The sequence below is a fragment of the Salvelinus namaycush genome, chromosome 9, assembly GCF_016432855.1.
Source record: "Salvelinus namaycush isolate Seneca chromosome 9, SaNama_1.0, whole genome shotgun sequence".
Taxonomy (NCBI): Eukaryota; Metazoa; Chordata; class Actinopteri; order Salmoniformes; family Salmonidae; genus Salvelinus; species Salvelinus namaycush.
Genome location: NC_052315.1, coordinates 13,710,116 through 13,735,634, shown reverse-complemented (window position 1 = coordinate 13,735,634; position 25,519 = coordinate 13,710,116). Strand labels below are relative to the sequence as shown.

Here is a 25,519-nt window from a genome sequence, read left to right as displayed (position 1 = left end):
GAATGGTATGTTAGTTTGCTTATTTGTTGGTAGACAAAATGGTTGGTGTCTGTGTAGATGATAAATTAAATATTTTATTTAAGGCAACACTACATTTTGTTTTTTGAAAGTCTATGAATATTAATAAAGTGGGCTCATATACAATGATAATCAGAGGAGGTGTTTTGAATTTTACAGCATTTCTCCCTGTACTTTATTACATTTAGAGATGGTTGAAACTGCCACTAAATGTTAGGTACATTAAAAGGAAGATTTAGTTGAGTTAAATATGAGTTCATTGCAATGTTTGAATGTACAATATGACCATACAATACTTCCTATGCTTGTCAAACAAATCAATAACGCACATAGTCTACAACTCCCAATAAAGTTGTTCAAAATGAATGTAGTTATTAACACATGGATCATGATGAGGAACAGTTCAGTAGAGAACAATAATAAATACAATACAAATATCCAGGGAATCCACTTGATGTTGGACGAGCAGAGTTAATTGCCATAGTCAATACCACATAAGATGGTAGTGGTACAATGGGGCAATTCCTAACTCATCACTGTTAAAAAATATATTTAAAAAAATATTTGTGGAAAACACTGATTTGTCCTTTGCAGTGTCACCATCAAAGCGGAACAAAATGTTCCGTCACAGAAAGTTAAGTCACAAAAAAAGGGGTAGGTGACAGCAGTTTAATACTGTTTCATGGCAGAGGTGGGGGAAAAGCACTCCAAAAATGTCCAGCATTTGAGGTTGGCATGTTCCCAGGAGTTAAACTTGACAGATGTTGTAGTATATAGTGGGGCTCTCGTTGACTGTGTCTTCCATCACCTCATAACAGCAGTCTTGCTTGTGCAAAGGCAACTCGGTCAGTGGCATGCCATTCTGCATGTCGTGCAAGTTGTGTTTGTTCTGTGTGCCGTATGAAGGCTGGGACTGGGAAGGAACACACACACACAGTGATCAGTATCTCTGTGATAAGTGACAGAAACTGTGCAGACGTTCAGAGGTCTATATTCACATGACATATTGCTTTCATATTGTTGTTTTTGTAACCCTGGCCAGCACACACATTCAATTAAGACCTCGGTAATTATTTTGTGCAGGGTCTCTTATACCTCACATTAAAACAGTTTTACAGAAACTCAGGACTATAGGTGGATGATATGATATGGTTGCAGCTAGACAGTGACAGCTGCCTACCTTGCCAGTACCACCGCGAGGAAAGTCTTTCCGACATAAGTGGCCGATGATTCCTGCTGCCAGGGCGTCTCCAAGCACATTGATCATGGTTCGGAATCGGTCCCTGAAAAGACAGGGAATAAAAAAGCTCCAGAGATCAGCCTCCCACTCCAACCACAAACATTGTCTCTGAATGCACCAAAATACTTCCCCATAACAACCAGTCTCTCCTATGCCATGAAGTTAGTAAACGATTTAAGGTTTCCCTATTAACTACATGTGTAGCATATGTTCGAATATGTTGTAGGCCTACTGTAGATATTGAATATATAATTAATTTATGTCATAGTGAACTTACAGCACCCAGTCGATGGCCACAATGAGGGTGATGTCATCAGGCGGCAGACCCACTGACGTCAGGACAATGACCATGGTAACGAGGCCGGCCTGGGGAATCCCAGCAGCACCTATGCTGGCAGCTGTAGCTGTTATACTGTTAGAGACCAAAACAATCAATTACAAAGCAAGAAGGTGCATTACAATCCTATTCTGCCATGGTAACACTGATATGAGCAATACCTTTTGACAGCCTTATTGCTTGTAAGGATTTTTTATTAAATCAAACACAGTGATTGAATCTCATCATGAAAATAATTATATTTACTCAGTACAGCGATAATGCACATTCACATGTACTAATGTTGTGTGAAACAAATGTAATATCAGGAGGAATGTTACTTTTTGTCACACAGGTTATAATCTCAGCACCCAGGACCAAGGCTGTCATGGCAGACTACACCGGGTGCTTACTGCTTTTGAGTTTGGACTCAAAGTTTCACCCTGCAGATGCAATGGTAGCTTTATGATTTGAAACCCAATACATACCCAGTGGTGTAAAGTAAGTAAAAATACTTCCAAGTACTACTTAAGTAGTGTTTTTGGTATCTGTACCTTACTATTTATATTTTTAACAACTTACTTTTACTTCACTACGTTCCTAAAGAAAAGAATGTACTTTTTACTCCATACTGTTTCTTTTTACACCCAAAAGTACTCATTACATTTTGAATGCTTAGCAGGACATGAAAATGGTCCAATTCACACACTTATCAAGAAAACATCCCTGGTCATCCCTACTACCTGATCAGGCAGATTCACTAAACACACATGCTTCATTTGTAAATGATGTCTGAGTGTTGGAGTGTGCCCCAAGCTATCTGTAAATTAAAAAAAACAAGAAGATGGTGCAATCTGGCTTGCTTAATATAAGGAACTTTAAATTATTTATACTTTCACTTTTGATACTTAAGTACATTTTAGCAATTACATTTACTTTTGATACTTAAGTATATTTAAAACCAAATACTTAGACTTTTGCTCAAGTAGTATTTTACTAGGTGACTCACTTTTACTTGAGTCATTTTCTATTAAGGTATCTTTACTTTTACTCAAGTACGACAATTGGGTACTTTCTCCACCACTGTACATACCTAATGGTGACCAGCTGGCCAAAGTCCAGCTCATAATCGTTGACCTGGGCGATAAAGATGGCCGCCACGGCCTCATAAAGAGCCGTTCCGTCCATGTTAATGGTGGCCCCCACAGGCAGCACAAAGCGTGCTATCTGCCGATCCACATTGCAGTTCTCCAGCAAGCACTTCATAGTGATGGGTAGAGTGGCAGAACTTGAGAGAGAGAGAGAGAGATCGTTAACTAAGGGGCTTCTACCATTATGAACTGGTTTCCTCTGGATAGAATTGTAACGACCCGGTATTGTGTTCTGTGTTTGTGGGTGTGTTATGGTTCTCATGGCTACTAGCAGGGGTTAAATATGTCAGGACAGATGGAAAGGTTGGGGGGGTATGATGGGTAATCCCGCGGGATTTGGAAATGCATAAATAGGGATTACTGTATCATCTTTCTTTCCTTTCTGTTCGGGGCCTTGATCTGTTCCTTTGAGAGTGACCCTTAACTCGACAGGGTAACATTGTGTATGTTCGGCATTTAGCGGCGTGGGCTGTGGCCGGAACAATAGCCCAGTTTAGGAATAAACCTGTGTTCTGACCTGCACACCTAGAGTCCGTCTCTTTTCCCTTTATGACCCAGCCGGGTCATTACATTGGTGTCAGAAGTGCTTTCGAACTACGGGATAGAGACTAGGCGAGTTAGCTGTTCAGTATAGGCCGGGTTGGCTTTAGCGTGACTCGCATCTACGGTCATGATGCTTGGGGCGAGGCGGAAAATTAAGGAAGAGTCGGACAAAGTGTCCGTTGTGGGCTCGGGGGTACCCGGTCGGGAGGGTCAGGCGGCGACTGCCGTAGGAAAGCTGGAGAGCCACCTGGCGGGAGTTAAATTGTCAGTCAGCAAGATGGCAGAACTGGCGGGTTTTCCTTCACACCGCTCGAGAGCAGACGTCACGGCGACGGGGATATCGACGTCACCGGGTGCGGAGATGGCTGGGCCTGCTTATGTAAACAGAGATGGCAGCGACCTATTGCCATTAGCCACGGTAGCGGCTAAACTACCAAAGTTCAATGGACAAGGTAAATGGGAAGTTTTTTTCACTCAATTCGAGTTGTTGGCTAGAGCCGGGATGTGGTCTGACGAGACGAAAGCGTTACAGCTTGCCCTGAGCCTGGCAGAGGAGGGCGTCGGAATGCCTGCTAACGCTAGCCCCGGACGATAGGGGCGACTACGGTGCACTGGTGGAGGCATTGGGGGGCCGTTTCGGCAGCGACGCGCAGCCCAACATGCTGCGGATTGAACTGTGTAACAAAAAGAGACTTCAGGGGGAATCATTAAAGGCGTTGGCAAGTGGTATTCTGAGCCTGACCAGGCGGGCTTATGCAACTATGCCGATTGGGGTGCAAGACGAGCTGGCACGGGACAGTTTTATTAGAGCGCTCTCTTCCACCGAACTGGGTAAGCATGTTCAGATGGCGGACCCACCATCTCTGCGGGCTGCAGTGGAGATAGCCAGGAAGAGGGAGCTGATCTGGGGTGAGGGAGTGAGAGTGGAAGTCGCCAGTCAACCAGAGGTGAGAGCAGCGGTGGCTGGGGTGCCAGGGGTCACAAAACCAGAGTGGGTTGACGAGTTGGGCGGGCTAGTCAAGACTGCTTCGCTTGTCATGGAGAGGGGCTCCAGGCAACGTCGCAGTGTCAGCTCAACTCCTATTGTCTGCTGGGGTTGTGGCCAACCTGGCCACATTCAGCGGGAGTGTGGCAGATTCCCCCGTCACCAGGGAAACGACAACGGGTTCTCGCGCAGGGGGCAGCGCGGGCCCACCCCCCCGCCCCCGAACCCACTGTAAGCAAAGGAGGTACCCAGCAGCGCAGACAAGAGGGTGGGGACCTGCTCCCCCAGGGTGTAGCTGCCGCCGTGTTTCCTAGTCCGGTAGTTGTGGTGGGACGTACCACCGTTGGGGACTTCTGCAATGTCATCGTCAAGGTAGAGGGGGTGGAATGTTTGGCCCTGGTCGACACGGGCTCTACAGTAACCCTGGTGAGACCAGACATACTACCTGTTGGGGTGCGGGTGGAGCCGACCCTTGTCCAGCTACGGACTGTCACGGGGGAGCTAGCCCCCATGTTAGGGAAGTGTCAGCTATCTGTGACTGTGGGGGGGAGAACTGTGGGGTGTCCGGTGTGGGTAGCAGCGGTGCAGGACCCCTGTATACTGGGAATGGACTTTTTGAAAAACTGTGGGGCTCAGTTGGACTTAGCGTCGGGCACTTTGAGGCTGTCGGGGGGGCCCACAGTGGGAATGTCGCCTTCGGGAGGGCCAGCAGGGGGCAGGGCTGTCCCTCCGTCTTCCTCCAAGCTTGCAGAAACTCCACCGGTCATCCCGGCTGCTCCCTTGGTCGTTGTGCCATCCCAGCAGCTGTCTCCGGCGGCGACGGCCTTCACTCCCCATCATGGTGCAAGCACAGGCAGCCCAGTAGCCCAAAACACACTGGCTCCTTCACCCCATCAGCCCGACGGGGGGAAGGAGGAAGCTATCGACGCCGTCGAGGCTGTGTGGCTGAAGAACTGTCAGGGTCTGGATGAGGGACAACAGAGACAGTTAAAGCAGCTGCTGTTGGACTTTAAAGATAGCTTCGCTTGGGGGGAAGATGAGGTAGGACAAACGCACCTAGTTCAGCACGAAATAGACACTGGGGACGCCCGACCCATTAAAATTCGGCCCCATCGTATTCCCCTTGCCAGGAGGGAAGCAGCAGACACAGCTATTGTTGACATGTTGCGGGCTGATTTCATTGAGCCATCAGATAGCCCATGGTCCGCGCCGGTCGTCATGGTGCCTAAGAAAGGGGGTAAACTTAGGTTTTGTGTTGACTACAGGGGCCTAAATTCTGTCACCACTAAAGACTCTTATCCCCTACCGAGGATTGATGAGTCGCTAGACCACGTGAGAGGGTTCTCGTGGTTCTCCTCCCTTGATCTGCGCAGTGGCTACTGGCAGGTGCCCCTCTCGCCAGGGGCACGTGAAAAAACGGCCTTCTCCACAGATAGGGGCCATTGGCAGTTCAAGGTGCTGTGCTTCGGGCTCTGTAATGCTCCTGCCACCTTTGAGAGGCTCATGGACAGAGTGCTGGCGGGGGTTCCGAGAGACGAGTGTGTTGTGTACCTAGACGACATATTGGTGCACGGCACATCGTTTGAGGGGGCACTGGGGGCAATTAGGCGAGTGTTGGAGAGGATCTCGGGGGCGGGGCTAAAATTACATCCGGGAAAGTGCCATTTCATGCAAAGGGAGGTGGCGTTCCTGGGGCATCAGCTGGGTGGTGAGGGCATCAGCACGATGCCAGACAAAGTAGAGGCTGTGAGGGGGTGGCCAGTTCCAGGGGGGAAAAAAGAGGTTAAGAGCTTCCTGGGGCTGGCATCCTACTATCGTAGGTTTGTGAAGGGGTTTGCGGGGGTAGCGGCTCCTTTGAACCACCTTCTCAAGGAGGACACTGTTTTTCAGTGGACCGAAGAGCACCAGCGGGCGTTTGAGGCCCTCAAACGTGCCCTGATGGAGGCCCCTGTCCTGGCCTCACCAGACCCGAACCGTCCGTTCATCCTGGACACCGACGCAAGCAATGAGGGTTTGGGGGCTGTGCTGGCTCAGCGTGGGCCTGATGGGGAACACGTAGTAGCTTATTACAGCAGAACTTTTGATAAGGCTGAAAAACGCTACTGCGTGACAAGGAGAGAGCTTTTGGCTGTCGTGGCAGCAGTACGCCATTTCAAGTACTACCTGGGGGGCCTGCCGTTTGTGGTCCGGACGGATCACTCCGCCCTGCAGTGGCTTCTCTCCTTCAAGGAGCCAGAGGGTCAGATTGCCCGCTGGCTGGAGGAGCTGCAACCCTACGACTTCCAGGTGGAGCACAGAGCCGGCCTTCGCCACAGCAATGCAGACGCCTTGTCCCGCCGCCCGTGTGCTGAGGATGGCTGTGGGTACTGCGCCAAACGGGTGGAGCGAGAGAGAGAACTGTGCAGGGAGGAGGGAGTCACCGCCACGGTGAGTCAGCTGAGTGTGACAGAGTGCCGGGAGCTTGAGGCTGTGGACGTTGGGGAGTGGAGGCGTCGCCAGGAGGAGGACGCAGAGCTGCGTCCTGTGCTGCGGTGGGTGGAAGAGAGAAGACGACCGCCGTGGGGGGAAGTAGCCCCTCTATCACCAGTCACCAAAGGACTGTGGGCTAAATTCACAGTCCTTAGAGTGGCTGAGGGAGTGCTCCAGAGGGGGTGGAAAAAGCCAGCGACTGGAGAAATTACGTGGCAGGTAGTGGTGCCCAAAAGGCTGCAGGGGAGCGTGTTACAGCAGCTTCATGGGGGAGTAGGCGCAGGGCATTTTGGGGTATCCAAAACGTTAAAGCGTGTGCGTAAAGGTTTCTATTGGGCCAGGCACAGGAGGGATGTTGAGGACTTTTGTAGGCAGTGCGACGAGTGTGCTGCTAAAAAAGGACCTCCAGGTCAGTCACACGCCCTCCTACAACAATTCCCAGTAGGGGAGCCCATGGAGAGACTGGGGGTAGACATAGTAGGGCCGTTTCCAACCACAGACAGCGGTAACAGGTGGATTCTAACCGCTATGGACTACTTCACCAAGTGGCCGGAGGCTTACGCTCTCCCAGACCAGGAGGCGGTGACAGTAGCTGATGCGTTGGTGGGGGGAATAATCAGTCGGTTTGGGGTGCCACAGTCTATTCACAGCGACCAGGGGAGAAACTTCGAGTCACGGGTGTTCTCAGAGTTGTGTAGACGGTTAGGCGCGGAGAAGACGCGCACTACTCCGCTTCACCCCCAGAGTGATGGGCTGGTGGAAAGATTTAACAGAACATTAGCACAGCAGCTGGCCATCGTTACCTCAAAACACCAGAGAGATTGGGACACCCACTTACCGTTTATTCTTATGGCGTGTAGGTCGGCTGTTCAAGAATCGACTGCGTGCTCCCCAGCACTACTAATGTTAGGTCATGAGTTGCGCACCCCAGCCGAACTGACGTTTGGCCACCCTCCTGATAATGACGACGGGGTTTTGCCTGGCCCGAACTATGTGTGTCGTCTGCAGAACCGGTTAGAAGCGGCTCACACCTTCGCAAGAGAGCAACTCGAGAACGCAGGGGTGCGCCAAAAGCGCCACTACGACTCGCGCGCTAGGGGGAGGCACTTTGGAGCGGGAGAATGTGTGTGGCTTCACAACCCCACGCGCAAGAAGGGGCGGTGCCCAAAGCTGGACAGTGCATGGGTGGGGCCGTGTCTGGTGATAGAGAGAGTGGGGGAGGTGACGTACCGGGTGGAGGTCCCCCCACGGAGCAGGAAGGTGGTGGTCCACCGGGATCGATTGGCACCCTACAGAGGGAGGAAAACGGTAGGGAATGGGAGTGAGGGCTCTGATGTGAGCCCACGGGAACAGTCTAACGAGGAGACTCTAGCGCAACCTGAGCCTGGGGAGGGGGCTGCTTCTTCGGAGGGCGCTGGAAATGACATTGGGGCAGAGGAGTGTTCTGGGGGTTCACCGCTGAGAGTCACGGGGAGGCCCAAGAGACTGATGCGACCTCCGGGTCGTTTTAAGGATTTTGTTGTGTAACCCTAGGGGCTAGGGTTTAGAAAGGGGGGGGCTATGTAACGACCCGGTATTGTGTTCTGTGTTTGTGGGTGTGTTATGGTTCTCATGGCTACTAGCAGGGGTTAAATATGTCAGGACAGATGGAAAGGTTGGGGGGGTATGATGGGTAATCCCGCGGGATTTGGAAATGCATAAATAGGGATTACTGTATCATCTTTCTTTCCTTTCTGTTCGGGGCCTTGATCTGTTCCTTTGAGAGTGACCCTTAACTCGACAGGGTAACATTGTGTATGTTCGGCATTTAGCGGCGTGGGCTGTGGCCGGAACAATAGCCCAGTTTAGGAATAAACCTGTGTTCTGACCTGCACACCTAGAGTCCGTCTCTTTTCCCTTTATGACCCAGCCGGGTCATTACAGAATATTGTCAGTTTTCCTCCTTTTCGCATCCTTCTGTTTACACTCCTTACTTACAACAATTGCAACACTGAGCTTTAAAGCCATTTAAAGTGAATTTTGACATTTAAGTTATTATTATCTTAATACATTTCTGTCCTTGACTGTTCCCCTTGAAACTCACCATACTGGAGATCAGTTGCAACATGATACAGATGAATTTGACTACGGTAAGGGTTTTGTAGTGTTTGAAGCTGATCAATCAAACTCACCATTACAATGTTTATAAGGAACCTTTTTCATGCATTCAGCTCAAACCTCTGACAGTTTTCTTCACATCTGGTCCTGGAGGGCCACAGTGTTTGCAAGCATTTGTCCCTGCCCAACACTAGACTTCAGTGAGCGTTTTTTCGGCTGTTCGGGCACATTACATTATTGCTTACATTTTTTGCTGGGGGAAAGCCGAAGTTTGGAGCCAAAGTCTACGCCCCTTCTTCTGTGATTGGTCAACAGGAAGGATTCTTCAATAAAGTCTTAGCTGTCATTCAACCAGAGACGACTCGTTTATCTGCAATTTTTTTTTATTGAAAAATACTGCACCAAGCAGTATAGTTAGATGTGAAACGACGTGACTAAGATCTCTGCAAGAACGCTAAAATAAATGACAGATTTCTTGAGTTATCTTAGATTCATTCTGACTATTTTGAGGAAATGCATACTGGCTATGGCATCTCAAAATGGACAAACAGTACTATTGTCGCTTTTTTCTTATTTTTCAAGCGAAGGTCTTTTAAGGGAATATGCGAGCACACAGGTTTGGTTCGGCTAGGCGCCAGCCGAACCTGAAGCATGCTGATGCCTTAACACACCTGATGAATCAGGTGTTATGGAACTTCGTTGAATGGGGGGCAGTTCCTTTTCTATTCAGGGGGTGAGCTGAAATTCAATTCCTCATAAAAAGCAAAGCTCAATTTCCAATTCAACATGAGTTGAATGCCAATTAATTTCTTGCTGAACTAACTGAATTAAGAAAGGAAATGAACCCAACCCTGGTTGCATACTGCAGACCTTCAGGACAATGAACATCATTGTTCGATGAGAAAAATGGGCACAGAGAGACAACTGCTTACCTTGAGGAGGTGGCCAGTGCTATGACCAAGGCTTGTAGCAGGCCTCTGATGTAAGTGAAGGGGTTTTTCTGAGTCAGGACAAGGTAGAAGAAGGGGAGGAGGATGAGGCCGTGAACAAACAGCCCGGTCAGAACAGTGATGGTGTACCAGCCCAGCTTCTTCCCAAGATTAGATGGGTCCTGCATGTCAAGGATTTTTCCAGCTACGAGGAATATGATCCCAAATGGAAAATACCTGAAAGAAAAAGGAAGAATGAATTACCTACTGTATATATAAAACTGTGTTTCACTTTTGTTAAATACACACCTCCAAACACTGTCTATACTAGGTCAAATGTCAATGTGTTTTTCCTAATGAGTAGTTTCCACCCAGTGGAACAGAATAAAACTAAATACATCGTAATTTTCTATTATGTTATGTATTGTGAAAACTAGACAAGTACTTTATTCATAAAAAATCATAAGAAAAAAATGTCCCTGTTGTGTCACCCGAGTTGATCCCTGCCTCTAAAACCATGTCAGATCCAAGAGTCATTCAAGGCTTTGAGGTCAATCCTATTAGCAATTGAACTTCTATGGTAAGGCCGTTTGAACAATATGGCCGGGCCGTTTGAGGTAAACCTGAGCTGCATGGGTGGTGCCAAAGGTCCCTGGGATTAGTCACTGTTGACCCTGAGCACAGAGTGTGCTACTCCTGGTCGACTAATCCTCGGCATGTGCAGTTCACTGCTGGGTGGAACGAGGCAAGATGATTGCCTAACGTCTCCACCACAGCTTGACCACAAGACGATGACCACGTTCTCACCACATGCCCGTGTACAGGTCGTAGCCTCAGAAAGTCACACTGAACACACATCTGGGTAGCAGACTGTTTCTTTAGATCCCACTAGTTTGAATGGTCATGGGTTATGCTGCTCATAGCAGAAAGCCAAAAAGCTAGGTTGCCTATTTCTTGGGTAATTTAGCAGATGCTTGTATCCAAAGTGACAGTTTATAGTGACACACATTCAGTATACAGTGTACAGTGTACAGTGTACAGTGTACAGTATTCAGTATACAGTGTGGGAATCACACCCACAAACCTGGTGTTGCCGGTACCATCCTCTAACCCACTGAGCCAGTAAATTAGAACCTTTATCATTTAAACTAAAGATAAATATGGTAACGGACACAGATGCTGGTACTTATAAAGCTGGTACCCCGCTTACCAAACAGCAGTGTTGGTGATTTTCATGACACATTCGTTGACGCACTGACACACGTTGACTAGTGGTGCTCCTCTCTCGCCCATTTTCCCCAGCAACAGCCCTGAAGGAATAAAATACAAATATATATCTCGCTCTATCTACTCAGTCTAGAGAGATGGATACATATAATATTGATACTAGAGGGATAGACAGCTGCAGATGTATAATGTAAACAGACAGATGGGAAAAAAGAAAGAAACAGAAAGGACTGGCCTTCAGCATACAGTCAGTGGTGGAAAAAGTATCCAATTGTCATACTTGAGTGAAAGTAAAGATACCTTAATAGAAAATGACTCAAGTAAAAGTGAAAGTCACCCAGTAAAATACTACTTGAGTAAAATTCTAAAAGTTTTTGGTTTTGATATACTTAAATATCAAAAGTAAATGTAATTGCCAAAATATACTTAACTGCAAAAAATGTGGCAAAGAAATGTACTTTATGTCTAGAATACTAAGTGTTATGTTTGGGGCATATCCAACACATCACTGCGTACCACTCCTCATATTTTCAAGCATGGTGGTGGCTGCTTCATGTTATGGTTATTCTTGTCATGAGTAAGGACTAGGGAGTTTTTTAGTATAAAAATATATGAAATAGAGCTAAGCACAGGCAAAATCCTAGAGGAAAACCTGGTTCAGTCTGCATTCTAACATACACTGGGAGACAAATTCACCTTTCAGCAGGACAATAACCTAAAACACAAGGCCACATATACACTGGAGTTGGTTACCAAGACTACATTGAATGTTCCTGAGTGGCCTAGTTACAGTTTTGACATAAATTGTCTTGAAAATCTATGGCAAGACTTGAAAATGGCTGCGTAGCAATGATTAACAACCAACTTGACAGAGCTTGAAGAATATTTTAAAAGAATAATAGGCAGATATTATACAATTCAGATGTGCAAAGTTCTTAGAGACCTACCCAGAAAGACACACAGCTGTAATCACTGCCAAAGGCGGATTCTAACATGCATTGACTCAGGGGTGTGAATTCTGATGGAAATAACATATTTCTGTATTTAATTTTCAATAAATTTGCAAAAATTTCTAATAACATGTTTTCACTTTGTCATTATGGGGTATTGTGTGTAGATGGGTGAGAGAAAAAAAGCTATTTAATCCATTTTGAACTCAGGCTGTAACAAAACAACGTGGAATTAATCAAGGGAAATGAATACTTTCTGAAGGCACGGTAAATCCCTTCAAATTCCTTATATAAGCAAACCATTTACGGATAGCCAGGGGCACACTGCAACACTTAGACATCATTTACAGATAGCCAGGGGCACACTGCAACACTTAGACATCATTTACAGATAGCCAGGGGCACACTGCAACACTTAGACATCATTTACGGATAGCCAGGGGCACACTGCAACACTTAGACATCATTTACAGATAGCCAGGGGCACACTGCAACACTTAGACATCATTTACGGATAGCCAGGGGCACACTGCAACACTTAGACATCATTTACGGATAGCCAGGGGCACACTGCAACACTTAGACATCATTTACGGATAGCCAGGGGCACACTGCAACACTTAGACATCATTTACGGATAGCCAGGGGCACACTGCAACACTTAGACATCATTTACGGATAGCCAGGGGCACACTGCAACACTTAGACATCATTTACGGATAGCCAGGGGCACACTGCAACACTTAGACATCATTTACGGATAGCCAGGGGCACACTGCAACACTTAGACATCATTTACGGATAGCCAGGGGCACACTGCAACACTTAGACATCATTTACGGATAGCCAGGGGCACACTGCAACACTTAGACATCATTTACGGATAGCCAGGGGCACACTGCAACACTTAGACATCATTTACGGATAGCCAGGGGCACACTGCAACACTTAGACATCATTTATGGATAGCCAGGGACACACTGCAACACGAAGACATCATTTACGGATAGCCAGGGGCACACTGCAACACTTAGACATCATTTACAGATAGCCAGGGGCACACTGCAACACTTAGACATCATTTACGGATAGCCAGGGGCACACTGCAACACTTAGACATCATTTACGGATAGCCAGGGGCACACTGCAACACTTAGACATCATTTACAGATAGCCAGGGGCACACTGCAACACTTAGACATCATTTACGGATAGCCAGGGGCACACTGCAACACTTTGACATCATTTACGGATAGCCAGGGGCACACTGCAACACTTAGACATCATTTACGGATAGCCAGGGGCACACTGCAACACTTAGACATCATTTACGGATAGCCAGGGGCACACTGCAACACTTAGACATCATTTACGGATAGCCAGGGACACACTGCAACACGAAGACATCATTTACGGATAGCCAGGGGCACACTGCAACACTTAGACATCATTTACGGATAGCCAGGGGCACACTGCAACACTTAGACATCATTTACGGATAGCCAGGGGCACACTGCAACACTTAGACATCATTTACGGATAGCCAGGGACACACTGCAACACTAAGACATCATTTACGGATAGCCAGGGGCACACTGCAACACTTAGACATCATTTACGGATAGCCAGGGACACACTGCAACACTAAGACATAATTTACGGATAGCCAGGGGCACACTGCAACACTAAGACATCATTTACAAACAAATAATGTGTTTAGTGAGTCCGCTAGATCAGAGGCAGTAGGGATGACCAGGGATGTTCTCTTGATAAGTGCGCACATTGGACCATTTTCCTGTCCTGCTAATCATTAAAAATGTAACGAGTACTTTTGAGTGTCCGGATGGATGGAGTAAAAGGTACATCATTGTCTTTAGGAATGTGGTGAAGTAAAAGTTGTAAAAAATATAAATAGTAAAGTAAAGAAGTATTTAAAAGTATTTTTACTTAAGTACTTTACACCACTACTGGTCTTACCCATAGTGGCAGAGAAGATGACGATCCCCAGCACATTCATCTGTTGGCTGTTGCCAGGTCTGGTCTTGTAGTGGATCTCAGGGGGTGGAGTGAGCTCCAGGAACACTGTCCGACCACTGGGGTCACTTTCATCAGGTATGTCGTACACAAAGTTGGGCTGCACTATGACCCTGGAGACTTTCAGGATAGGAACCAGATCTGTTTTGTACTGGAATCAATAAGAACATTGCGGATGAGTAAGGCAATATAAACTACAATACCCATCAGCTGTAGGGATTTGTTAATCACAACCAATGGAGCATCTGACTTATTAGGAACAATGGTAAATGTGTCATACCTGTACATTCGCATTGGTCTAGTGTTACTCACCTGCTGAAATGTTGCCTCAATAAGATTGGAAGGAACCATATTCCTGTAAAAGATAATATGTTATAATTTAGCATGTTGATATGTTGGTGTCTGCATTAAGGGTGAAACACATGGTCATTCATTAATGATCAGTGTCAGTAAGGTGTAATGAATACAGCACAAGAGAGAGTCATAATAGGTTATAATTATTCCAACTTGATGAGTATGATTATCACAAATAGCATACTTTGAATTTTTACAGGAAGTTGTGAGCCATACAAAGGAAAGTGGTCCTCTGCACTCTGAGAATTGATGTGGTGTATTCTACAGAATGTATATATTTAGTGATGAATACACATTTTGAGATATGTCTGCATGAAATATTTGATGTGTTTAAAGTATTTGCATGGGCCAAACAAGTAATTTGATGTATTTGCAAAGAAAGTAAGAACTTGTGAAGTGTCTCAGTTGTGAACACAGTAGAGGCCATTTGCCCCCTACGTTATAGGCCGTCACTGTAAGTAAGAATTTGCTCTTAAGTGACTTGCCTAGTGAAATAAAAATGTCAATAAATGTTATCAGTTTAAGTGGGGCTCTCCTCTCTTCCGGTCTGTCCTTAATAGTTGGATAAAGTGGGCAGACCACTCCCACGAGGGCCCTTAAAAGAGGGAGGTACGATCAGACCACTCCCATGAGGGCCCTTACAAGAGGGAGGTACGATCAGACAGACATGAGCCAGACTCCCTCCTGACGTGTGCCGGCCAAGAGATACTCCACCGAGATCATTGTATCCCCACCGTTCATGATTGAGTTAATCTGTCAATCATCCCTTATGGATGACTAAAAATACCCTAATCACCCCTGTGATTTAACTGGATTGTGAGACAGTCATTGCTACTGCACAGGACTACGCAAGCATAGACAATAATAGGTAGTAGCATGCATATTAGGCCTATATCTAGTACCAGAGACTGGACCAAGTCACAATTTGGAAGTCTTAAGCAAGTCTCAAGTCTTAATCTTCGAGTCTCGAGTGAATTCCCAAGTAATAATGGGCAAGTCTCAAGTAAAATTCCAAGTTCCATAGCTCAGGTCAAGTCACTAATTTGGGGTTTAGAGTCCTCAAGTCACTGTGTTTTATGCCAATTTCAATGCAGTTGCAATACATCAGTGATTTTGGACCCACATGTTTTACAAACTGCATCCCTTTCCCCCCCACTACCACAGTCTTTGAAACTGAATGCAACAATGTTTGGGACTGATGATGCCCTGATGCAGAGGTGGCCCCACAGGTCCCAGAGTGGTGGGGCAAATTGTTTTCCCTGGGGCCCGGAGCATTTACTAATCTGGTAACCTAACCAGGTATAAATCAGGACCCTATAGGGTCTGACAGTGATTCATTAGTAGTTGTAATAAGGTATTTATATGGGAGTGGGACCAGATTAACATTTAGAGCAAATTAAAGGAGAAATTAGGGTTAAGTGCCTGGCTCAAGGGCACATCAACAGATTTTCACCTAGTCAGCTCAGGGATGTGAACCACTGACCTTTCGGTTACTGGCCCAACGCTCTTACCCACTAGGCTACCTGCCACCTACTCACCTAGGTATACAGATACAGTATTTTCTAAACAGGTCACATGGTTTGAAATAAATTCTGGAAAAACTCCTGGCCCTAGGGAGGATGAAAACCCTGTCAGACTGCAGCAACCTTTTTATGTAACATTTACTTATATAACATTTTATTTGAAAACTTTCCTTCCCTTTACACAGACGCAACCACTGCAATTTGACAATATAACTCACAGGGCTGAGCTTGCTTTATGCAGGTTTGCATCATAAAGGCCTATGCAACTGCAGTTAAAAAAGTTACTCTCAAAGTCTATTTACATAATCAGTATTGCGTTGTTTGATTGATTTCAGTTCATCATTTTGGACTGAAAATGTCAAGGTAGCCTAGCCAGCCACCCCAAATTTGAATATAGCCTAAACCAAATTTATTTGATAACATATACATTTTCTCCTAACACAAATAAAGGGGATATAAATAGGCTACATAACATGACCATTTCGTCTACCCTGGCCAGAGGGCAAGACGGGACAGGGCGCATTGGCTGTAGTAGCCTACTTGATCAGACGGAAAAATCGTCTCGTTTTCTTCCCATACAGGTTAGGTGTAGGGTACTGCAACATGTCTGTGAAGAGTTATTGCTTGTGTATGTTGGGAGTGGTGTGTTATCACGTTTGCTAGTAAATAAATACCGGAGGACAATGGGGCTGTGCATTACATAGTTTGTGTCTGCCCTGCGCAACCGGTGATTTACGTGACACTGATTGGTGATTTACGTGACACTGATTGTTCAAGACACAGAACAGAAAGCATATAACGTGCAGCACTCCGTTATAATGGACATATAGGATAATATAGTGCGCGAGATGACAAAATTCAAGTCGAAGTCGAGTGGCAAGTGTTTTTTATTTTTGCCAAGTCAAGTCTCAAGTTGCAAAATTTTCTAGGGGACATGTCTTCATCATATCAAATCGGTCACATATTTAGCAGATGTTATTGCGGGTGTAGCGAAACGCTTGTGTTCCTTGCGCCAACAGTGCAGTAGTATCTAACAATTCACATATTTATTTATTTATTTGTATGTTTTATCGATTGAATTATTGCCAGAAGTAGTTTGGACTGGAATGTCTATTTATGCTCTTTATTTGAGTGGAGAAAAACATATTGATTAACACCCAAACATTAAAGATTACTTTAAGACATAGGCTTGAAACGTTAGCATGTCTTGTATTACAGTAAAAGCCTATATGCAGCTCCCTATTTTTTGTAATTTAAAAACATACAAACCACTGTGATTGGGACTGATATTAGATAGGAGTTTGATGTGAGATTCTGGTAATTGATTGTTGTTAGACTGGATATATAGGCTGTTGTGAAACTACAGATACTAGTTTGCTTGAGAATGCTAGTTTCTGTGAGACATTAGGTGAAGGTTGTAACTAGACTGAGGCCAGTATTTAATCAACTGTAGACAGTGGATTCCCAGTTAGCAAAAGTGTGTTTAATTTGCACAGAAAGAAGTCCTATGAAGGGAGTGGACATTTGATATGGAAATTGGCAGTCTGGTTGTGGGTGCTGGATGACTTCTCAGCCTGATTTGTCATCAGCACTGAAGTGTCATGCCACAGGACTGAGAGTCCCTAAATCTAGTGCCAGCTCCCCTTTACCCAGGATACACTGCTGTAACAAATCCAATTTAGGCCTATACTCCTGAAACCACTTTTTGGAAAATCGCTATCTGCAATTGATTGAACACTGGCCTAGGTTTTGCTGGCAATCAGTCTAAAGATTTAGGTTATTAGTTGTCCCTAGACTGTAAGAAAAAGTAAGTAGCCTTGAGCCGGAACAGAGCAGGAGTCTATTACTGTACCGTGAGGCAGCTTGATGTTCATGTAGACCCCCTGGACAGGACACTAGTCGATCGCAGGACCTTACCCCCAATCAATCTCCTTAATGCTGAGTGCCAAACAGAGACGCATCGGGTACCATTTTTACAGTCTTGACTCAGCCAGTGATACAACTCCCAACCTTCCAATCTCAGAGCGGAGACACTAACCACAAGGCCGCTGTGTTGGTACCTAGATTGTAAGTATTTTATATGGGCAATTCCACGGTAACGGAATTGCGCTGATACTCATATTTTTCACTTAAAATATATGCCACATAAAAACCACTGATTTCAAAGTTAAACAAACCATACAACTCTATGCACAAGGACTACTTTTTACAATTTACAAAGAAATGTTTACAAAAACACATTTACTGGAAGAACTGTGCAGATGCGAAGTTTGGTAACAGTAAAATCTCCCTCAGTTTTTTATGTGATCACATTTTCCAAAACTTAAATATCTGCTCTGAATTAAGAATGAGGTGTCAGCTATGACATGACACCTTGACTATGAAAAACTATATTTTGGTTATTGAACTACAGTAAATTAAGTGGATTTATACGCGGTAACAGAATTGCGGAAAAGGAATTTCATCATGGGTCCCTGATCTGTACAGAAATGCATAATAATGAATATGAATGCCATTCTCTTCAAGGTGATGTATTCTAAATAGGTACATAAAGATGAGGATATTGCATATTTCTCTTTTCATATTTGGGTATTATTCTATACACTGGCTATTATTTTAATGAGCTCTGCCACCAAACAAAACCAAATTTGGTTGGTACGGATCTGAACCAATCATAGACGTCTAGGTTTTACAAGTTTGGACAGTACAGCACAGTAGAGTACAGTACAACATAGTTCAGTACATTACAGTAGAGTATAGTCAAGTAGAGTATAGTTCAGTACAGTATAGTAAAGAAGAGTAGAGTATAGTACATTATAGTGTACTCAACTCTACTCCACTCTATTCTACACTACTGTACTGTACTATACTTTTCTTTAGTGTACAGTAGTGTGCTCTACTGTAATGTACTGTACTGGGATGTCCGAATTTGTGAAACATAGACGTCTATGACTGGTTCGGATTTGGTCCGGTCAGTAAGAGCCGGGAGAGGTGACATTAATTGGAGCGAGAGAGAGAGAGAGAGGAGGGGTTGTCCAGACTTCTGGTTTGACCACCAGATGACAGAAAGAGAGAGAAAACAGTTGAAAATCAGCTGAACATAACAGTATGCCAGTGGAAGGGAAGACAATAGCAGGTGACCCAACTGGGGTTTGTAACTACCATGATTTCCCATTGTAGCTAATTCAATTGCAGCAATTCATATTTTTCTGAAATTCCATTACCGATTTGGTAACAGAATTTCGATTTTGAATCACTGTTCCTAGGCCGTCATTGAAAATAAGAATTTGTTCTTAACTGACTTGCCTAGTTAAATAAAGGTAAAATAAATCAAATTGAAAAAAATACGTAATAATTCATAAATAAAATTGATATCAGTAAAAAATGTAACTAGTTAATATGTCTTGACCTTGACCTGTTACTTCTGTGAACTTTCATTATCCTCCTCATGAGGGAGAGAAATTAGAAAATATATTTTTTGGTAACGGAATTTCAAGGCACAAGGCAAAAAATGATCCTAAACTTAATATAAATGTTGATATTAGTTGGCAGGGGTCTTTACTTTTGATGTATTTCTAATACCTTGAGACTTTTTCTGGTAGGATGTTTTCTAAGACCCTTTGACCATCAAAGCCTTTGCTTCTTTCACATTTTGAGGATGGTAAATGGTTGAAAATCTTGATATGCCTTAATAAAAAATAAATAAATATACTGTTAGCTTTCATTTGACACCCAAATTGACATGTTCCTATGATCTTCACATGTTGGTGCTTATGTTTCCTTTAACATGAAAATTACCATATTGTTTGTCCCTAGACTGAAGGTATTGTTGTAGATATTGGTTGTCCATAAAATATAGGCATTTTGTAATATTGCTTGTCCCTAGCACCTAGACGTATATTTGGCCCCCCAAAGTAAACCCCACATTTTTTTTTTTGTACAAGTCATTTAGGAAAGAGACACACACTACATGAGTATGTACAAAAGTATGTGGACACCTACTTGTCGAACACCTCATTCCTAAATCATGGGCATTAATGTGGAGTTGGCCACCCCTTTGCTGATATAACAGCCTCCACTCTTCTGGGAAGGCTTACCACTAGATGGTGGAACATTGCTGCGGGGTCGGGCAGTGATGTTGGGTGAATAGGCCTGGCTCGCAGTCAGCGTTCCAATTCATCCCAAAGGTTTTCGATGGGGTTGAGGTCAGGGCTCCGTGCAGGCCAGTCAAGTTCTTCCACACCGATCTTGACAAACCATTTCTGTATGGACCTCACTTTCTGCACTGGGGCATTGCATGCTGAAACAGGAAAGGGCCTTCCCCAGACTGTTGCCACAAAGTTAGAAGCACAGAATCATCTAGAATGTCATTGTATAATGTAGCATTAAGATTTCCCTTCACTGGAACTAAGGGGCCTAATCCGAACCATGAAAAACAGCCCCAGACCATTATTCCGCCCCCACCGAACTTTATAGTTGTCGCTATGCATTGGGGCAAATGGCGTTCTCCGGGCATCCGCCAAACCTAGATTAGTCCGTCGAACTGCCAGATGGTGAAGCATGATTCATCACTCCGGAGAACGTGTTTCCAGTGCTCCAGAGTCTAATGGCGGCGAGCTTTACACCACTCCCGACAACGCTTGGCATTGTGCATGGTGATCTTAGGCTTGTGTGGCTGCTCGGCCATGAAAACCCATTTCATGAAGCTCCCAACCAACAGTTCTTGTGCTGACGTTGCTTCCAGAGGCAGTTTGGAACTCGGTAGTGAGTATTGCAACTGAGGACAGTCAATTTCTACACACTATACGCTGTGAGCTTATGTGACCTACCACTTCGCGGCTGGGCCATTGTTGCTCCTAAATGTTTCCCCTTCACAATAACAGCACTTGACCGGGGTAGCCCTAGCAGGGCAGAAATATACACCTGTCAGCAACGGGTGTGGCTGGAATGGCCGAATCCACTAATTTGAAGGGGTGTCCACATGTTTTTGGCCATGGAGTGCATGTGATCGTGTCTCAATGTAATGAAGCTATGAAATTATTGTTATTTTAGAATAAAATACATTTTTGGGCTTAGTTGTGGTCAATTTGCAGTGTACAAATTATTATCATTTTGTTCCGGTCCCCCGACCATCCGCTCTGACAAAAATCAACCCACGGCTGAATCTAGTTGCCTACCCCTGCCTTAGACAGTATTGATTGTTTGTAGATATTGCTTGTCAAGCTTCAGGTTTATCTTCATTGGTCACTCACCTGATGAGATCTAGCAAGGCATCAGCAGAAGTCATGACGGGCCCTCCTCCTAGCCTGATGCTGTCCATCTCAGTGCCCACCCCAGGCTTGATGATGATCACCAGCAGGATACCCACCACCACCGCAATGAAGGTGGTCCACAGGTAGTAGGTCACAGTGAGAACACCCACACGACAACAGGCTTTGGGCTCCATGGACGACAAGCCTGACATTAAACTGTAAAAGTGAAAAGAGCGAGAGCATCAAATAACGCAAATATACAATTAAAAATGTCCCCATAATTGCTCTGGTGCCTAAATTTGTACTCAAATATTGTTCCAATCTACGACCTGTTAAATTAAGCTACGGAGAATGACCAGGAGTGTGGACCTAAGTGAGATCTAATTCTAATTTCTAATGAAGTGGCAGAAGGACCCTGTTTCAAATGTTTGTTGTAAGTACTACTACTTCTTATACCACCGGACAGGTGTGATATAACTGGAACCGGTCATGTTATGTAGACAATATGGAATCTATTGACATTTGGTTTCCAAAAATTACCATTCTGTAGGGGGTAAGCTACTTTCATCGGGTGTAGTGTGATAACAGCAGCAAAATTGGTCAACATCCCTTCGCCAGTTATGCAATTTTCTCAAAAGCATTTTAAGTCACTTTTGAGGCTGAATATCTTTTGTGTTGAGTGAACATCAAATATTTGTATTCCGCTATTGCTGATTAAATATACAACCATTTTACTGGACAGAGGCTGACATCACAGATGTTTACCTGGATGTGATGAGGGGGAGGATAAGCATTTTGAGCATTCTCATGAGAAGCTCTCCAGGGAACGAGAAATATATCTTAGCCTGGAGGGGAAATCAGAAGAAACATAAGTTACATAAAAACAATTATTATACTTTATAAGTAGACATGAATCAATCCAAAGCAGTGGCAGCTGGTGACGTAATTTGAGGAAGATGATGATTTTGGAAAAAAGAATCAAAGAGCATCTTCAAACATATTACAAAACTTAAGAAACCCAAGCAGTGTTCCTAACTTTAACTCTTTCCACAGGAGACCCTTTCAAAGGTTGGACAGATATTTTTGTTTCAAGTATTCCTTTCCTATAGGAAAAAGTTCCCATCAGCACACACTTGGGTGAATCTCAAATGCCTTTTGCTTTTCAGATTCACCCCTTGTGAAAAGGTTGTTCTTGGTTTTCAAAATAGTACAAAAAAAAGGTGGAAGAATCTTGGTTGATTCGATCAGGTTCATAGGAATGGAAACTTTATAATTTACATTAGTCATTGATCAAATTTAAAAACAATGTGGTTTCAAATGTTTGGATGGCTTTGATACTGTAGGTCTCAGAGCCATAGATGACTAGCTGTAAGTGACAGGGTTGGGGTCAATTTCATTTAAATACAGAAAGTATACATTGAAGAGAATTGGAATGGAATTGACCACAACCCTGATAAGTGACACAGTTCTTAGTTGTAACACGCACAGTAATTCCCTCCAGTTAAACCTTTGCTCACTTTTAAACATCAGCCTTGGGTCACACGTCACCTGTGATTATCGAGCACACTTAAGGCCATGTTTGCTTTGGCAAGCCAATTCTCAGTCTGAGATCAAATAATCCCCTCTCCTCTCCTGACATGACTGAGCTTGGATTGACCTGTTCTGAACATCGGTTTTCTTTCGTCTTTCACGTTAAAGGGAACTGGAAGGGCGTGATAATGTGGGCAGATGATACATTTCCTTCCTAAACTTATGAGTCCCAAAAGATGGCCTATAACCATCTAGGTATCTCCTGTTGCTTTCCAAGAATATGCTGCAATTCTTTTTCTGAAGCCAGTAATCGATTCACCATCTATGGTCTAGATGAGAATTTCTTCCTCCACAAAATGCGTTGAGACATGTGCGTCAACGGAGTGCTTTCCTCTCAGAAACATTTTGCTTAGTAGAGGTCATTATCTCCTTCCCAACAACCACTTTTTCAATCAAGGGGATGAATGCAGGCTGCTCTTATAGCTGTGCACTGGCTCTCTGTTCCTATAACAACTGAAACGCACACCACTTTACAGGGTTCCAGTCCCATCCTTTGCTGATAGTGTTGTGCACTTGAAGCTTCTCTCAATGGTTCATTAGGTCTGGCTGCTGATGATATCCTTTGGTTTTCCACAACCCAACAACGAAATGCTCCATGCATCAAGGCAATGCAAACAGGAGCTCTGTAGGCATTTAAGTGGAACACCGTCACGAAAAGAGGGAGAGGTGGTCAAACAGAAAAGTGCGCAGTGTACAAAACATTAAGAACACCTACTCTTTCCATGACATAGACTGACCAGGTGAATCCAGGTGAAAGCTATGATCCCTTATTGATGTCACTTGTTAAATCCATTTTAAATAAGTGGAGATGAAGGGGAGGAGACAGGTTAAAGAAGCATTTTTAAGCCTTGAGACAATTGAGACATGGATTGTGTATGTGTGCCATTCAGAGGGTGAATGGGCAAGACTTAAGTGCCTTTGAACAGGGTATGGCAGTAGGTGCCAGGTACACCGGTTTGTGTCAAGAACTGCAACGCTGCTGGGTTTTTCACACTCAAGTTTCCTGTGTCTATCAAGAATGGTCCACCACCCAAAGGACATCCAGGCAACCTGACACAACTGTGGGAAGCATTGGGTTCAACATGCACCAGCATCCCTGTGGAACGCTTTTGACACCTTGTAGAGTCCATACCCCGACAAATTCAGGCTGTTCTGAGGGCAACTCAATATTAGGAAGGTGTTCTTAATATTTTGTACACTCAGTGTATGTATACACTGCTAAGAGACTTCCAAACCAAGAGACATATGGACCTGGAGGGCTGGCACATCAAATAATCAAACAGAATTTGCACATGCATCTGACTGTGATAAAGAGCAACTTACCTGGGTAGAGAGATGGCTCCCTCTTAACACAGCCCCCAGGACACAGCCCGTCAACACGGCAAAAACCGAGAGCGTCAGCAGGCCGTTGCGCTTCAGGTAGCCCCTTAACCACTGTTTCACGTCATCAACAAAAGCCCCATGGAGAAATCTATTGACACGTTGGTACATGGTTTCTCCTCTTGGAGAATACGAGCTATTGTTGGAGCGCGTCTCCTCGCCTTCAGTGGGCAGGAGTAGCTCCTCCATAGTTCAAAGTCCTTCACTGGGAAGACCGTCAAATTCTTCTGGAGTGGGGCGATTCTGAGGAACCATATAGCCTACATGGGGATTAAGCCATCATTGCTGTGTAGAGTAAACACCTGCCAGCCAGAGCCCACAGTCAGGGAGAATTAGTGGGACTAAGAGGCTTACAAGTGTGTAATAACATCTAACAAGTCTTTCTTGTCAGGCGGCTGCCATGCTTTTGTACTTCTTCATTGTTGATGTCTTGTCATCTCAATCAATCATCACATTTATAAAGCTCTTTTTACATCAGCAGTTGTCACAAAGTGTTTTTACAGTAATCCGGCATAGAACTCAAAGAGCAAGCAGAAGTGGAAGCAGAAGCACAGTGGCCAGGAAAAACTCCCTGGAGGCCTAGAGAAAAACCTAAAGAGGAACAAAGCTAAGAACGTAAGGTCCATCCTCTTCTAGCTGTAACAGGCAATCTGCTACAACCTTGCTTTTCGCAGGATCTTTAACTTTCTTGGACAAGTTATAGGCTACTGAAGGCATAGCTGTGGGAAGTAGGGGTGCTGAGGATGCTGCAGCACCCCCTGAAAAATCAGAATAATAAAAAATAGAAATATATATATATTTTTTAAATAACAAAGTAGTGCACTGTGTCTTTACTAGCCCTGTATTAGCTGACCAATATGGCCGCCTGTAGGACATTTTCCCCCCCAGCATTGCACAATTAAATTATACATTCAGAAACATTTGCATTCGCATCCTTGATTCTTTTTAAAATGTGCTTTCAAAATGAATTTATGAACTGAGATTAAATGAATCCCAATTAAACTGATCCCATCTCGAACATCTAAGAATCAGTAGATTAATCCCCATTAAGGTCAATCTTATAAAGTTTGATCGTCATTGTGATCTAGATAACAAAACAAAGGGATGGCTGCAATCCAATCAAATCCTAGCCCTGCACAGGCTATATAAGATGTGTAGGTGGAAAGGTGAGCCAACAGTTAAGCAATGGTTAATGCAACTAGTTTGAGAGGCTTGGGAAGAGGTTGTGCCCCATTTTGACCTAGATGTGTGTGCCAAAAGGTCTTCAATTAATTCAAGATCTTCTTAATGTGCCACTGAATGTCTTTTCTGTGGATTTACATTTATATTTACTATTGACGTACTCTTTGCTACATAATAATTAACGTGTTATAACATTTCATTAACATATAACAACCTAAGCATTTTGGTATACTTTTGTCCAGCACAGGACAGCAGTAATATTTCCTGTTGCCACCAAAG

At 44.5% G+C, this 25,519-nt stretch overlaps 1 protein-coding gene across 1 annotated transcript; it reads right to left on the bottom strand.

Annotated features, from left to right (window-relative positions):
• Positions 1–741: 741 nt before the first annotated feature.
• On the bottom strand, positions 742–24,247 carry LOC120053978 (excitatory amino acid transporter 5-like). The gene is made up of 11 exons (XM_039001324.1): positions 24,002–24,247; positions 21,854–21,933; positions 21,089–21,304; positions 14,272–14,314; positions 13,903–14,110; positions 10,959–11,058; positions 9,752–9,985; positions 2,668–2,862; positions 1,536–1,670; positions 1,199–1,301; positions 742–931 (listed from the first exon to the last, which is right to left on the bottom strand). Exons 1-11 carry the CDS (start codon positions 24,245–24,247, stop codon positions 767–769), a joined length of 1,725 nt encoding a protein of 574 aa, XP_038857252.1. The 3' UTR covers positions 742–766.
• Positions 24,248–25,519: the final 1,272 nt, after the last annotated feature.

Coding starts and splice junctions, on each gene's coding strand:
- LOC120053978 (XM_039001324.1), bottom strand. CDS start 24,247: ATGGAGGAGCTACTCCTGCCCACTGAAGGCGAGGAGACGCGCTCCAAC. Junction 1,671..2,667: donor GGCCAGCTGGTCACCATTAG/GTATGTACAGTG, acceptor GGTCTCTAACAG/TATAACAGCTACAGCTGCCA. Junction 1,302..1,535: donor GTGGCCATCGACTGGGTGCT/GTAAGTTCACTA, acceptor CTGTCTTTTCAG/GGACCGATTCCGAACCATGA.